This window comes from Melanostigma gelatinosum (assembly GCF_949748355.1).
Source record: "Melanostigma gelatinosum genome assembly, chromosome: 4".
Lineage (NCBI taxonomy): Eukaryota > Metazoa > Chordata > Actinopteri > Perciformes > Zoarcidae > Melanostigma > Melanostigma gelatinosum.
The window spans coordinates 25,109,499-25,121,583 of NC_136637.1; the positions used below are offsets into that span (position 1 = coordinate 25,109,499).

General features: G+C 45.1%; 1 protein-coding gene across 1 annotated transcript in view; it reads left to right on the forward strand.

Moving 5' to 3' along the window:
• The window catches only part of glis1b (GLIS family zinc finger 1b), a 63,872-nt gene that overhangs the window by 25,688 nt on the left and 26,099 nt on the right, over positions 1–12,085 (forward strand). The window contains exon 4 of the mRNA XM_079267139.1: positions 855–2,343. Within this exon, the coding sequence (XP_079123265.1) occupies positions 855–2,343 (1,489 nt within the window). The remainder of the gene's footprint in view (positions 1–854; positions 2,344–12,085) is intronic.

The following is a 12,085-nucleotide window of genomic DNA, read 5'->3' on the forward strand; positions in this document are numbered from 1 at the left end:
TAACAACAACGATGACAAAGTCTGCCAGTGGCTTTCTCCAGTCCTAGCTAGCGTTAGCTCTGTTTTTTCCCCTCATCGCGCTCGGGGGAAGGGACAAAGACCATACCTTCATGAGACAGCCCGGAGAAAAGAGAGCTCTTCTCACATCACTCAGGGGCTTTGGACAAAATCCATAATGAGCCAAATGACAGGAATGATTATGTAGGAGATCACAGCGACGCATGGAGAAATCTGACCTGGGTTCCCCATTCAGCGGGGCAAAGATTCCCACCATAATACACAGTATTGTAAACGGTGACCCTTCATAGGCCGCAATTATGCCACCAAAACAGGTGACTCCCTATTTATCCCCAATATTGGGTTGGGTTTAACCCCTTTGTGTCATCAAAGCCTGTCAGATGGACACACTAGCCAGTGGCCTCTCAGTCTCAGTAGCCATCCATCCCTCCCCCTCTCTCTATTCTTAGTCATAAATGCCCATTCATATCCTCTCACTACCAGGAGATCCTGTTTCATTTTTTTCATGAAAACACTCTGGATCATCATCAGCAGTGGACACTACAAAGTGTCCAACATCCCCTTAAGTCACTGAATCCTACTCAATGTTAATGTTTGTTTCCCTAAGGTCCCTTATGATGTATGAAAGACTTGGTTGAATTATTTTCAATCAGTGGGACTCATTTAGGATGATAGGATTTTTATGTAAACGGAGAGAATGATTGGAGGAGGAGGGGTTAGCAAGAGGCTAAACTCTGACTGTGCTGCCGGTGGGAAGGATGAACAAGCCGGTATCTGTCATCGGCCTGTGAGCTAATGGCGCTCATATTCCTCTTTGTGTGTTTTTCTCCTTACAGATCCTCCTCTGCCTTCCTCTGCGGTGGTGCCAACGGGACTCGCTCCTCACTCCCTTACCCAATCAAACAGGAGAACTCAATGGGCTACAAGATCTCCAACTCAGCGTCCGGCGTCCACAGCACTTCTCCGGCCGTGTTTCAGAACTGCAGGGCAGGCCAGGTTTTGGGGATGCCAAGGGACGATATCGTTGGAGTTAGCAACAGCGGTGGTGGCGTATGCACTGTGAGCGGTGTAGGTAGCGCTGTGTCAGGGAACGCAGTGCAACCGTTTAATAATGAAGATGGCTCCTCCCCGCTGGCTTTGTCCCCAACTGGCTCCCGTCATTCAGCGCGGCTGCTCAGTGCTAGCAGTCTGAGGAGACGCTGCCTGTCCCTGGCCTCACCGTCCACCTCCGCTGCCGGCAGCGTTGCTGCCACAGGTTCCCCATTGGCTACTGGCACTTCCTCCGAGGAGATCAATATCACCGCCATCTTCTGCTCCTCCTCCCAGATGTCGATGGTTGCCTGCGTCAACGGTTTCCGCACTAACCTCTCGCCCAACCACGCCAGCAGTGCCGGCTTCTCCTCCTCTTCCTCCTCCTCTTCTACATCCCCGCTCTCTAACGCCTGCTCACGGGAAGCCCACCAGAGGCCCCCACCTCACGGCAGCCCACAGCAGGCCACGTTACAGGAGAGCTGTCAGCTATCCTCACCTGCCACCTGCCTGCTGTCCCTTTCCTCCTCCTCATCGTCCTCCTCTTCAGTGTCATCAGTGGAGCCCGAGCAGGGCCAGGGGCTTTGTGAGGAGCGGGGCTCCATGCTGCCGGGGCGTGGGGCGGGAGGAAGTGCCGGGGGAGGTGTGGGAGGAGGAGGCTCGGACGGGTTGGGGCTACTGATGAGTGGGGCCCTGATGTCTGGCATGCTGCATTCGGGGCCAGAAGTTGGGGCTCTCCTTGACGAGGGCCAAAGATCAGGGGCTGCCCTCAAACAGGAGCCGCTGGATGATTTTTCTCCGAGCGAAAACGAACTCTTTCAGCACCACTATCATCATCACCATCACTTGAGTGGTCGCAACGGGCACCTTCGTCAGCCTCACCACCCCTCTCGCCCTGCCATGCCTCCACCCTACCACCTTCACCAGTACGTGGGGCCCAGTCCTGGGGGCCTGCTGCACCACCAGAGCCAGCAAACGGCACCAACCTCTTCCCTGGGACTCAAACCGACCTCTGGAGGCCCTCCTGGGTCTCACACGGCCCCAGAGCGGGAAGAAGTCGGAGGAGGAGCAGCGGTTGATAAGCAGGTGTGTCGCTGGATTGACTGCAGTGCTGCGTACGAGCAGCAGGAGGAGCTTGTGAGGCACATTGAGAAAGTCCACATCGACCAGCGCAAAGGTGAGGACTTCACCTGTTTCTGGGCCGGCTGCATTCGTCGCTACAAGCCCTTCAACGCCCGCTACAAACTGCTCATTCACATGAGAGTCCACTCCGGAGAGAAGCCGAACAAGTGTATGGTGAGTCATCATAATCCTGTCAAATTATCCAGCAAACACTTGCCACACCCCAAAGATCAGACACCTGTGGTCACTCATATTCACAACATATCCAGTACTGCTGTAAATCCCCTCACAGTCATAGTCGTCAAGTATTTGGTTGTAGTTATTGGTTCAATATGAATCTAGTTTGTCCCATAATTGCAACCATCTGTTCAAGATGGTTGCAGGAGGATTGTTCCTCAACGAGATACACGTCAATTGTGTCCAAAAACATGACTGGACTTGCTTCACTGCTGATTACTTTTCAACAGAAACCTGTATTTTGTTTAGGTTGAGAAACAGTTATGATTGTAATTCCTGTATTTGTAGTGGGACAGGTAAAAAAAAAAGATTATTTTTCTCCTCTGAAGATATGAGCCGCTGTAAGAGGAGCACTTCCTCGTCAGTAGAAATAGATTTGTGGTTGTATTCTTTACAGGTAAGGCTCCAATTCCACAAGTCAACACACTAATCAATGTCAAGCTGTCACTCCCCCGCGTCCCTTAGCAAATGGAAAAAGCCCTCCAACCGTAAGAGTAATTTTGTCCAAATACACAATTAGTCCACAATTTGTGTAGCGCGAAGCCATGTTTATTTTCACGAGCACTCTGTTTCTTGAGATGGGATTCAGATCATGAAAAGCCAACACACATGGTGAACATAACCAAACAATGCCTACACTTGATCCTTTTAAATGGGAGCTTTAAATGTTCAGCTGTCCCACAAGTATTAAGTGAGTTGGCTTCATATCCAAGCCAAACATGAGGAGAAATGTAGTAGTCTGGAGAAGGGAGCCACAAAGGGACGGTCGGTAACATTTGCTGGTCTTGCTCAATTCACGGCTTCACCCCTGAAGCCCCTGTCAGAAGCGGTCCTCTTCAAGTTCAGGAACCCCTCCAAATCCTAATTATTGAAACACTGAGTCTGCAATATTGCTCCAGCACCTGTTTTATCTCCAGGCCTTTTTATTCTTAGAGAAATAAACATTTCATTTTTTTTTCCTTCTTTTAAGTAACAGTGGCTTGTCAACTTAGCTGAGGTGAGGGTCTCTCAACGGAAAGTTGTATTCAATGGCCGTTTTCTTAGGAGTTGGACAAGAGATTTGATTCAGACTAATTCTGATACTTGTTAGTGCACATCTGAGCTGAACGCCGATTGAAGCCAAAAAGACACGAACTCAACCTTTGCTGCTGTTCTCTCTGCTTTACGTCACTCCGGGCTATTAGTGTTCTGCTTCCTTGGCCCAGCGTGAACAAAACATTTGGAAGTAATTTGCTGCGCTGTACGTTCCCCAGCTGTTAATTACGCTTTAGGAGTGTGTTGTATTCAAGGCTTTCATCCTTTTTTTTCTTGCCGTTGTTGCTGCTCTTTGTGGCGTTGTGCTGCTTTGTGGCTTTAGTCCGAGAGCTGTAGTGACATTTGGGTGACACGCAGCAAATAGACACCGAGTGAATGTTTGTATGTTCATGCGGTGTAGGTGTATGCATGAATGTGTCACTGTGTACGTGTGTGTTTTTGGAGATGTTTACCATATGTAAGCCCTGGAACAATTCGGCCCAGTGTAGAGGAGCCACTGGATTCTGTCTGCCGACATGAGGCACTGTGAAACGCTGCTACACACCGGAACCTCCCGATCACCCTCATTTCAAGCACACACACGCGCGCACACACACATACACGAGCGCACGTATTCACGGCCATGCAGTTGTATGAAAATGGGGATATTGTTTCCATTGACTCTCACAATAGGAAGTATTGATTCCGAGTACGTTGGGTTGTAACACTCCGGCTTTTCCGACGGAGCATAAACAGAAATGTGAAATGTTTTCAAGCTTGAATCAACACATCTAATCAGCAGGGATTGAATGTATGTTGATCTGGGACTTCAGCAGATACACTTGGTGGGCCAGAGAAAATAAACACACTCTCTGTGTGTATTTGTAACTGTGTTTGTCTGTACAGGTTTAAGTAAGTACTACATACATATAGGAAGCCAGGGGTGCTTTTCAATATGCTAACGTGTTGCCTTAATTCCTTTTTTTCGTCTCCTCTCCTTGCATCTTAGTCCCGACCACGAGAGACGTCCTTTTGAATCAGTTGATTAGGACGTGTGATTAAGCTGCATCAGCTGTCCATTGTTTTGTTCCTGCTGCTAGATGAGCACAACAGTGTTCATGACAGCTTGTACGTTTTACTGCCATTTAAATCAATTTACAACGTGTCATTATGTGACAAAAACGTTGGGATTTCAAAGAAAATATCCTTTTATTCTGTGAAGCACCAGAAATGATTGGGTGATATTTATCATATGCACACAAACACAGTCCATTCTATCGACATGACAACATGAAATACAGCAAATTAGTGCTGAATGCAAGAGTTCGTATTGATACAAGCCGAATCATTTTACGCCGTTAAAGAAAGCAGTTAGAACAGCGCCCTATGAGGCCGAACTTCAATCCATGAACACAAAAAGGACCAGTTACATTTGTAGAGTCCTGCCATTGGGTGAGTTTATTCTACCTGTGTATCACCGCTCGTATCTCGTTTCTGGTCACTATAGCCCTGATGCCTCTTGTGTTTGCTGTGCTCATGCAATAGACAAAGGCATTCAAGAATTTGAGAAATTCGTACAGAGGAAGCAGATGAGACATTCTGTTTTAGGACCAAATGCTGTAGAAAAAACAGAGCTAATCCCTTTTATTATCTTTCCAGCAGCAGATTCCGACGGTCGCTCATGAGACATGGCTCTCCTCAAGTCCAAACATAACACATCTCTCTCCTCTTTCTCCCTCTGCCTCCCTCTCTCAATATATATACTGTATCTCTTTTTCCTCATACAGCTGCACAGCATTTACTTCATGCTGCGTCTTGGCAGGAAAAAGTCATTATCACAAGTCCTACCCAGACCCCTGCATGAGCCTGTCACAGGCTGTACCTGGCTCATATTTTAAGAAATTCTGTGTTAAAAAAAGTCAGTTCCTTCCTAGATTTTGTAGCTCTTAAAAAAGTCTGCTCCCTTTCCACAAAATATGTTTGGTTCCCTTTCCCCGCCAATTAGAGCGAGCCCCGGGCTGTTGTGTAGGTCAGGCAAGCGCTGCAGGACACACGGGCGAAGAGGAAACAACGTAATCTCTCTGCAATATCCTGTTGTGTTTCATGCCTAATTCACTTGTTGTTTCAGTTTATTACATTTTTTTTTCCTGTGTCTGCATAAATATAAAAAATATATCCTGCAAGAGTAGCCCTGACATGGCCCCAGACTTCGATATTGTTCTGCTTTGTCAGAGGCCGGCCGAGTGGATTTGAAGTGTCTGAAGACTAAACCACGACGCCGTCTGCGTGGATGGGACGGAGCGTTTACAAGGCATGACTTCAGGCAAGGAGTACAGCCCTGCGCACGTTTTGTGGTTAGTTTGGCATAGCTGTTTTGGTACTAAAGAAAGAAAGAAAGAAAACAATAACAAACAACAGTACGCTTAGGATATGTTATGGTGGGATGAAGGATTCAAGGCATGAAACCTGATTTAGTGGTTTTGTTACGCTACTTTATTCACATGCAGAATTTCAAAGTAAGAATCTTTTAGGGAATGCAGTATTTTTAAGCACAGTTTAGGTGAAGTATGCGCTGTAGATGACGATGGTGGTGCTGTTTTGGCTTGGATATAATATCATAGCTTCATTTTGTCACCTGGCTGAGAAGGTGTGCTTATTAGGTTTGATTTAAATCTCATTAATTAAAGAGGTGAACATTTTGCACCATGTTCATAGTAATTTACAGTATAAATTTCTTTTGTTATTTGATCAAAGTTCCTGCTTTCTTCATGGTTCATACCATCAATGTGATGCAATTGACAAATTATTTCAAAGTAAAAGAAAATGCCTCTATAAAGGGGTAGATTCACATACTTTAGTGTTAGTCATATGTTCGAGCCAAAGGCAAGACAGAAAGCCACCCGGCCATTTTACAATGATAAAAAACAGCCTGCATTAGCTGCTTAATTGGACCCTGTCCAAACACACACACATGTGAGCGCACACAGACAAACACCAAAACACTCAGTGACACACTCAAACCACTTGTTGAAGGAAAGTTGGACGCTAAGGCCCGCTGGAAAACAAGAAGAAGCTTGCATCATGGAATTTGGAGACGTCGAGGCATAGAGTCCTAGAGTCAGTGCCGAGATGGCGTGTGTTTTCAGGGTAAATGGAGTCTTTTGTGAGCAATCAGCTCAGACCAGGAGACGCAACAGGGAGTGCCATTAGCTAATTAAAACTGAGGTTCAGCACATAACCCGACTTTTCCTCTGAATGCCGCGTGAAACTGGAGCCGTCTCGGTGCGGGTGGCGAGTGACGTTGATATTAATGTGTTTGTATCCGTATGAGCCTCTGACACTCTGGCCTGTCTGGACAACTTAGAGGCCACAATCCCAGAGTCGAGCTTCTGATCCACCGAAGCCCAAAACTACCTGTAGTGAAAATGTATTGAACTTGATTCACTATAGACAATCCGAAAGAGCCCACTTAAAGAAGCTCATACCAATCATATATGATTGGTATCTCTGCAAAATGTTTTTCCTCATTCTTTAAAGTAGCCTGTCATTCCTCAAAACTGATGAAATCTCCAGAAGTGCGTGCCCGACATAGCAACAAAATGCAGACATTTAAACTGACATGAGGGATATTGTGGATCCGCCAGAATAACTCGTTCCTCGGGCTGCACACTGACATTTTCACTCCAGTGTCCTGTGAGAGGAGAGAGGTCTGTATATGGCTCATTGAAAGGAATCAAGGTCAATAGGCGAGAACGGGCCTTGATTCAGCATGTCAGGAGTAACAGCACGCTGAGGAAACAGAGCTTCTAAAGTCGGTTAAATTGGCACAAATGCAAAGAACTAAACAGGTACCAATAAAGACCTGGCGGAGATCAACTTTTAGCACTTTATCAGAAGGTCCCGTGCCTCTGCTACCCATTAAATCATTTCCAGAATTAACTTTGTCAGTCATTCCCCAGGCAAATGAGTTCGTCAGGTAGCTAGATAGTCTAATTTATTTCTACAAACCCATAACCCCATCCTGTGGTTATCCTCCTTCTTCCTGTCAGGTCTGCTGTGCCGCTTGGCAGTCCGCTCGTCCTGCTAATAGTAACACAACACTGTCCATATGTGATATTGGTGTGATGGAACTGCTGGCGGAGGTGCTCTGCGACTGGTGTTTTGGCATACGAATGAAAGGCCTGGATGGATGGATCTTGCTTGTTTTCCTTGTCGAGTGGGCCGGGCCAAATTCTTGTCAGGCCGGAAAAAAAGGTTTTCCAGTCAATCTTCTGCAGTGATGTAGTCCAGCACGCCTCTCTTTCACTCCCACTATCTGTCATTGCCATCTGAATTCAGGACTGTGCTAGTTTTGTTCAAGCTTAATTATTTATTTGATTTTTAAGATTTAAAAACCTCAAAAGTTTTACATTTTGAACTCAGTGTTAACTTTTCAGTCGCTCTCTCTCTCTCAGTCTGTATGATGCCTATCAACGTGTCAACAGGTTTTTAGGTATGTTTTTATCGGAGTGACAAAATGTTAAAGAATGAAGATACCATTCTCAGCTAGTAACATGTTGCTCAACACATGCTAACCTGTGCCAAAATGCGTCACAAGTTTGTATGTATAAAACTGCAGGTTAAAGAAACTGCTGGTGCAGAGGTTTTGCAACTGGATTATAATTATAAATCACAATTTACGACAACAAAAAATGTTAAAATGTGAACTTTTAGTCAAGTAAAGTAAGCTGGGATCAAGCTACCAACTGTCAGGTAGAGCTAAAGGAAGATACTAATGCACATGCATTATGGACACCCATGTGAGGACAAAGGGGAAACTTTTGTTTTGTTTTTTACAGCCAATATTGGGATAAATTACACACTAAGCAGTGGAGCATTTCTTGAAAATATTGCTATTAACTCAAGCCATAAAATATCGAGAGCTAACTTTCCTTAAACCTCATAACCAGGTATCAAAGCATGGACTTACTACATGTGATACACTCTAATTGCATTTGTCTGGAATGCAATATTTTGATTTTCCCCATTTCCTCAACATTTAATCACGCTCTGCTATCGGAAACCTGAAGACCCAGGGCTGGGGCTGGTTATGCGCTGCAGAGATTGTGTCATAATTGTGTCCCATCCAAAACCTTAATCAGTTTAACCTCTTTACTGAGCCAGATCAGTTTACTAATACATCGGATGGAAGAAGCTGGGGTGGGTGTTCAGGGCTTTCCGTCATGTTCAGGAGGCTGCTGCAGGGATGCAAAACCCGGTTTATGCAGCGGGAGGATGGACGGAGAAGAGCCGTGGGATCGCCTTGTTAGGTCATCAGCCTTTTTTAGATGTCTCGTGCCTCCACACGGCTTTAAACATGGGGACTGCTGAGCCGGCGCTTGCAGCTAACAGTGCAAACAACGGTAAACAGTTCTGACGGCTAACAGTGTTCACCTGAGGTGGAGCTGGAGGGTGGGCGCTACGCTATGGCGCTACAGCGACTGTAACTGCTGAATGATAGCAGTGCCGAGCGGCGGCAATGAGCCACCCAGCTGGGCACGCTCACGCGTTGCCGTGCCGGCCATGTAAACAAAGCAGAGAGAAGCTTGGATAGCAACACACACAGAGGGAGAGTGACTTCTTTCTATGGTTCGGTAGACATTGCTCCACTGTATCTTTACATTGCAAATACTTACTTGCTGCTATATTAATGCTCTAAATGCCGTCGATAGAACCATTGAAGTTGTCCCTGTTTGTCCTCCAAGAGTAGTGCTTTGTTGCTGTATACCGTCACGGATCATGTGCATTGTGTTCTTAACTGTTTTTTTTTTTTTTGCTTCAGTCAAACAGATAATTATAGCCAAAGTATATTTGTGTCATTTTACGGGGCAAAGACATAACGGCTACTTTCTCCTCTCATCCTCTCCCACTCCTCACATTTACACACTGGCCTTGTTTTGTGCCACAGCAGCCACTCTGTAAACATACCCACCGAACTGGTTAGTGTGTGTGTGTGTGTGTGTGTGTTGAACAGAGGTAAATCTCTTTAAAGCATCCAGATGTTTGTTTTTGATTTTTGCTGACTTGTCAGTGTGGCAGAGGGCACCGCATAGAACCGAGTCAAGAGCGGCATCTGCCCCCGGCCGCCTTCGCATCGCCTACCAAACAAGAAGAGCATTTATACACAACGGGACCATTTCTGCCTCAGGGCTGCGCCACAACCCAAGACGGCAGTATCCCTCCACGCAGCCAGACCCACACCGCACCACAGCAGACAAGGCTAGACCTGCAGCTAATGTATATGAGTTGCTACCGTGCAAAATAAACAGCAAGAGAAGTATGGATGAATGATGTAGCGAAAGACGTGTTTACGTTTAGGGTGTCAAGTTTAAATTATGCACTGCGGTGTTCTGTGGTTACTGTGCCGGGTTTAATTTGAATGTTTGAGAAAAGAAGTGAAGGCTGGAAGAGACGGAGCCAGACAGGCAATTCAGCTCCACTGATGTCATCCCAAAAAAACGACATTTTTGGCCAGAATTCATCACAAGGCGTTATGCATGACAAGTGATTTGGTATGCACTGAATGTGGACTTGAGAGCATTTTTTGATGCATTAGCACACACACACACACACACACACCCCCACACTCACACCTCAAGTGTTTGTTATAAGTTGACCAAACTTTCCAAGCTGAGAGCTGTGATTGTTTACACTGTGGAGCCTTTCAGTGTGTCTTCAAATGCCCACCAGAGAGTGACAGAGTGAAGAGAGATCCACATGTAAAGATCCAAGAAGAATATTGAGGGTTGGATTGTGGCATTAAATGGCGCATATATGAAAACAGTGAGTCTTCACCAAAACCACGTCGACTAAAATGATTGATAATGAGAGAAAAAAAACAGAAAAACAGGACCGTAAATCTTTTACAGTGGGACATATAAGGACACGAAACCCAGAATGATCTGATTCCTTACAACCCTATTTTATGATTGTGTGACCCAGAAGAGCTGGCACTACAAAGACTGATATTTAAGTTGGGATTTACCTCTCCCCCATGGAGGTTTACACCCCAATGATCTCCAACTGGCTCCAGAAAGAAGCCCTCTCGCTTTCTGTTCACTTCTAAAAACATCTGTTTCACATTCAGTCTGCTCAGCTTTGGAATTGGTTTAACGTCGATGTAAAAAGGTTTATGCGGGGTTTGGAACCAGATTGGTTCAGTTATTCGGGCAGAATTACAGTAGAAGTAAGAAGCCTTTAAGTCGGAGCGTATCCTTTTGTTTTGTTCCTCTGTTCTTCCAGTTTCTCATAACGTCGACCTTTCATACTGTGTCACGTAGCAGCTGTCATTTAGATCGCACTGCATCCCTGTCAGGGGCAAAACAAACAATACACGGGTATCGCCAGTATGCCAATTTTATTCTGAAAGGAAGCATGCATGGTTTAAAGTACAGCCGGGAAATGCATATTGTATCTGGAGGAAAATGCTACATTGTAATGTGCTGCGCTCTTAACTGGCAAATTGTGTACGAGTACCAGGCTGGGACTCACATTACGGTGAACATAAACATGTCCGATGAGAAATTTGAAGGAAATATCCCATGAAAAGGTTTACCTTAGAACACGTGTCAAACTCAAGGCCCGCGGGCCGAATCCGGCCCGCCACGTCATTGTATGTGGCCCGCGAATCCACCAGCAAAAAAAATTAAAAATAAAGAAATTATTATTTTTCTTTTTTTTTTGGAAAAATAATTAAAAGTTAGACTTGAAAATAAAAGTATCCCCATGGTCGAAATTATGAGATAGCATGTTGTCTGTGTACCGACATTAAAACGATCACAACAGGTGGACAGGAGAGGCAACAGCCCGAAAAGAGGTTTTCCAACGATTGAAAAAGATCCACAAATAATCCCAAAATGTCCACGAAGAGAAAAATTGATGCAGAGGGAAGAAAATGTAATGAAAGATGGGAAAGCGAGTACATGTTTGTGCTTCAAGGAGAGAAACGGGTCTGTCTTCTGTGTTATGAGGCGTGTCGGTGATGAAGGATACAATTCACGTCGGCATTTTGACACCAAACACGGAGCTAAATTTAGCCTCCAAGAAAAACATCAAACTGTCCAAGAATTAAAAGGCAGACTGCAATCACAGCAGAATATATTCACACAGCTACAGCCCAGTGCATGCTGAAGGTATGTGAGCAGTGCTCCGACCAGATACAGACTTTTACAAATGTCAGTTTGTGAAGAAACACCATCGCAGACCGAGTTCATGAACTAGCAGCAATCTAACAACACAGCAGCTAAGAGACGAGCAGGTACTCGTGTTTGTAATGAACTGTTGATGAAAGCACAGACAACACGGATACATCATCTATCCATGTTCATCAGACCTGACTCTCAGTGAGCAGCTCTTGGATGTAGCTGCCATGCACAGGACGACGACAGGGAGGAACATTAGTGATGCAGAGAGGTGACACAAACAGCTTTGAACAACGTTAATGTAATAACTTCTGTTTGATATTTGTCTTTGTTATTTTCTTTAATAGTTTGATCTTTGATAGAGTAATGTGGGTTTCTTAACCCTCAATTAAAATGATTTAATCCATTTTATAATAACAGAAATGTGTTTAAATATCATTTTTCATTTATATAACTGCAATATTTGTACACTTGAATAAACAATA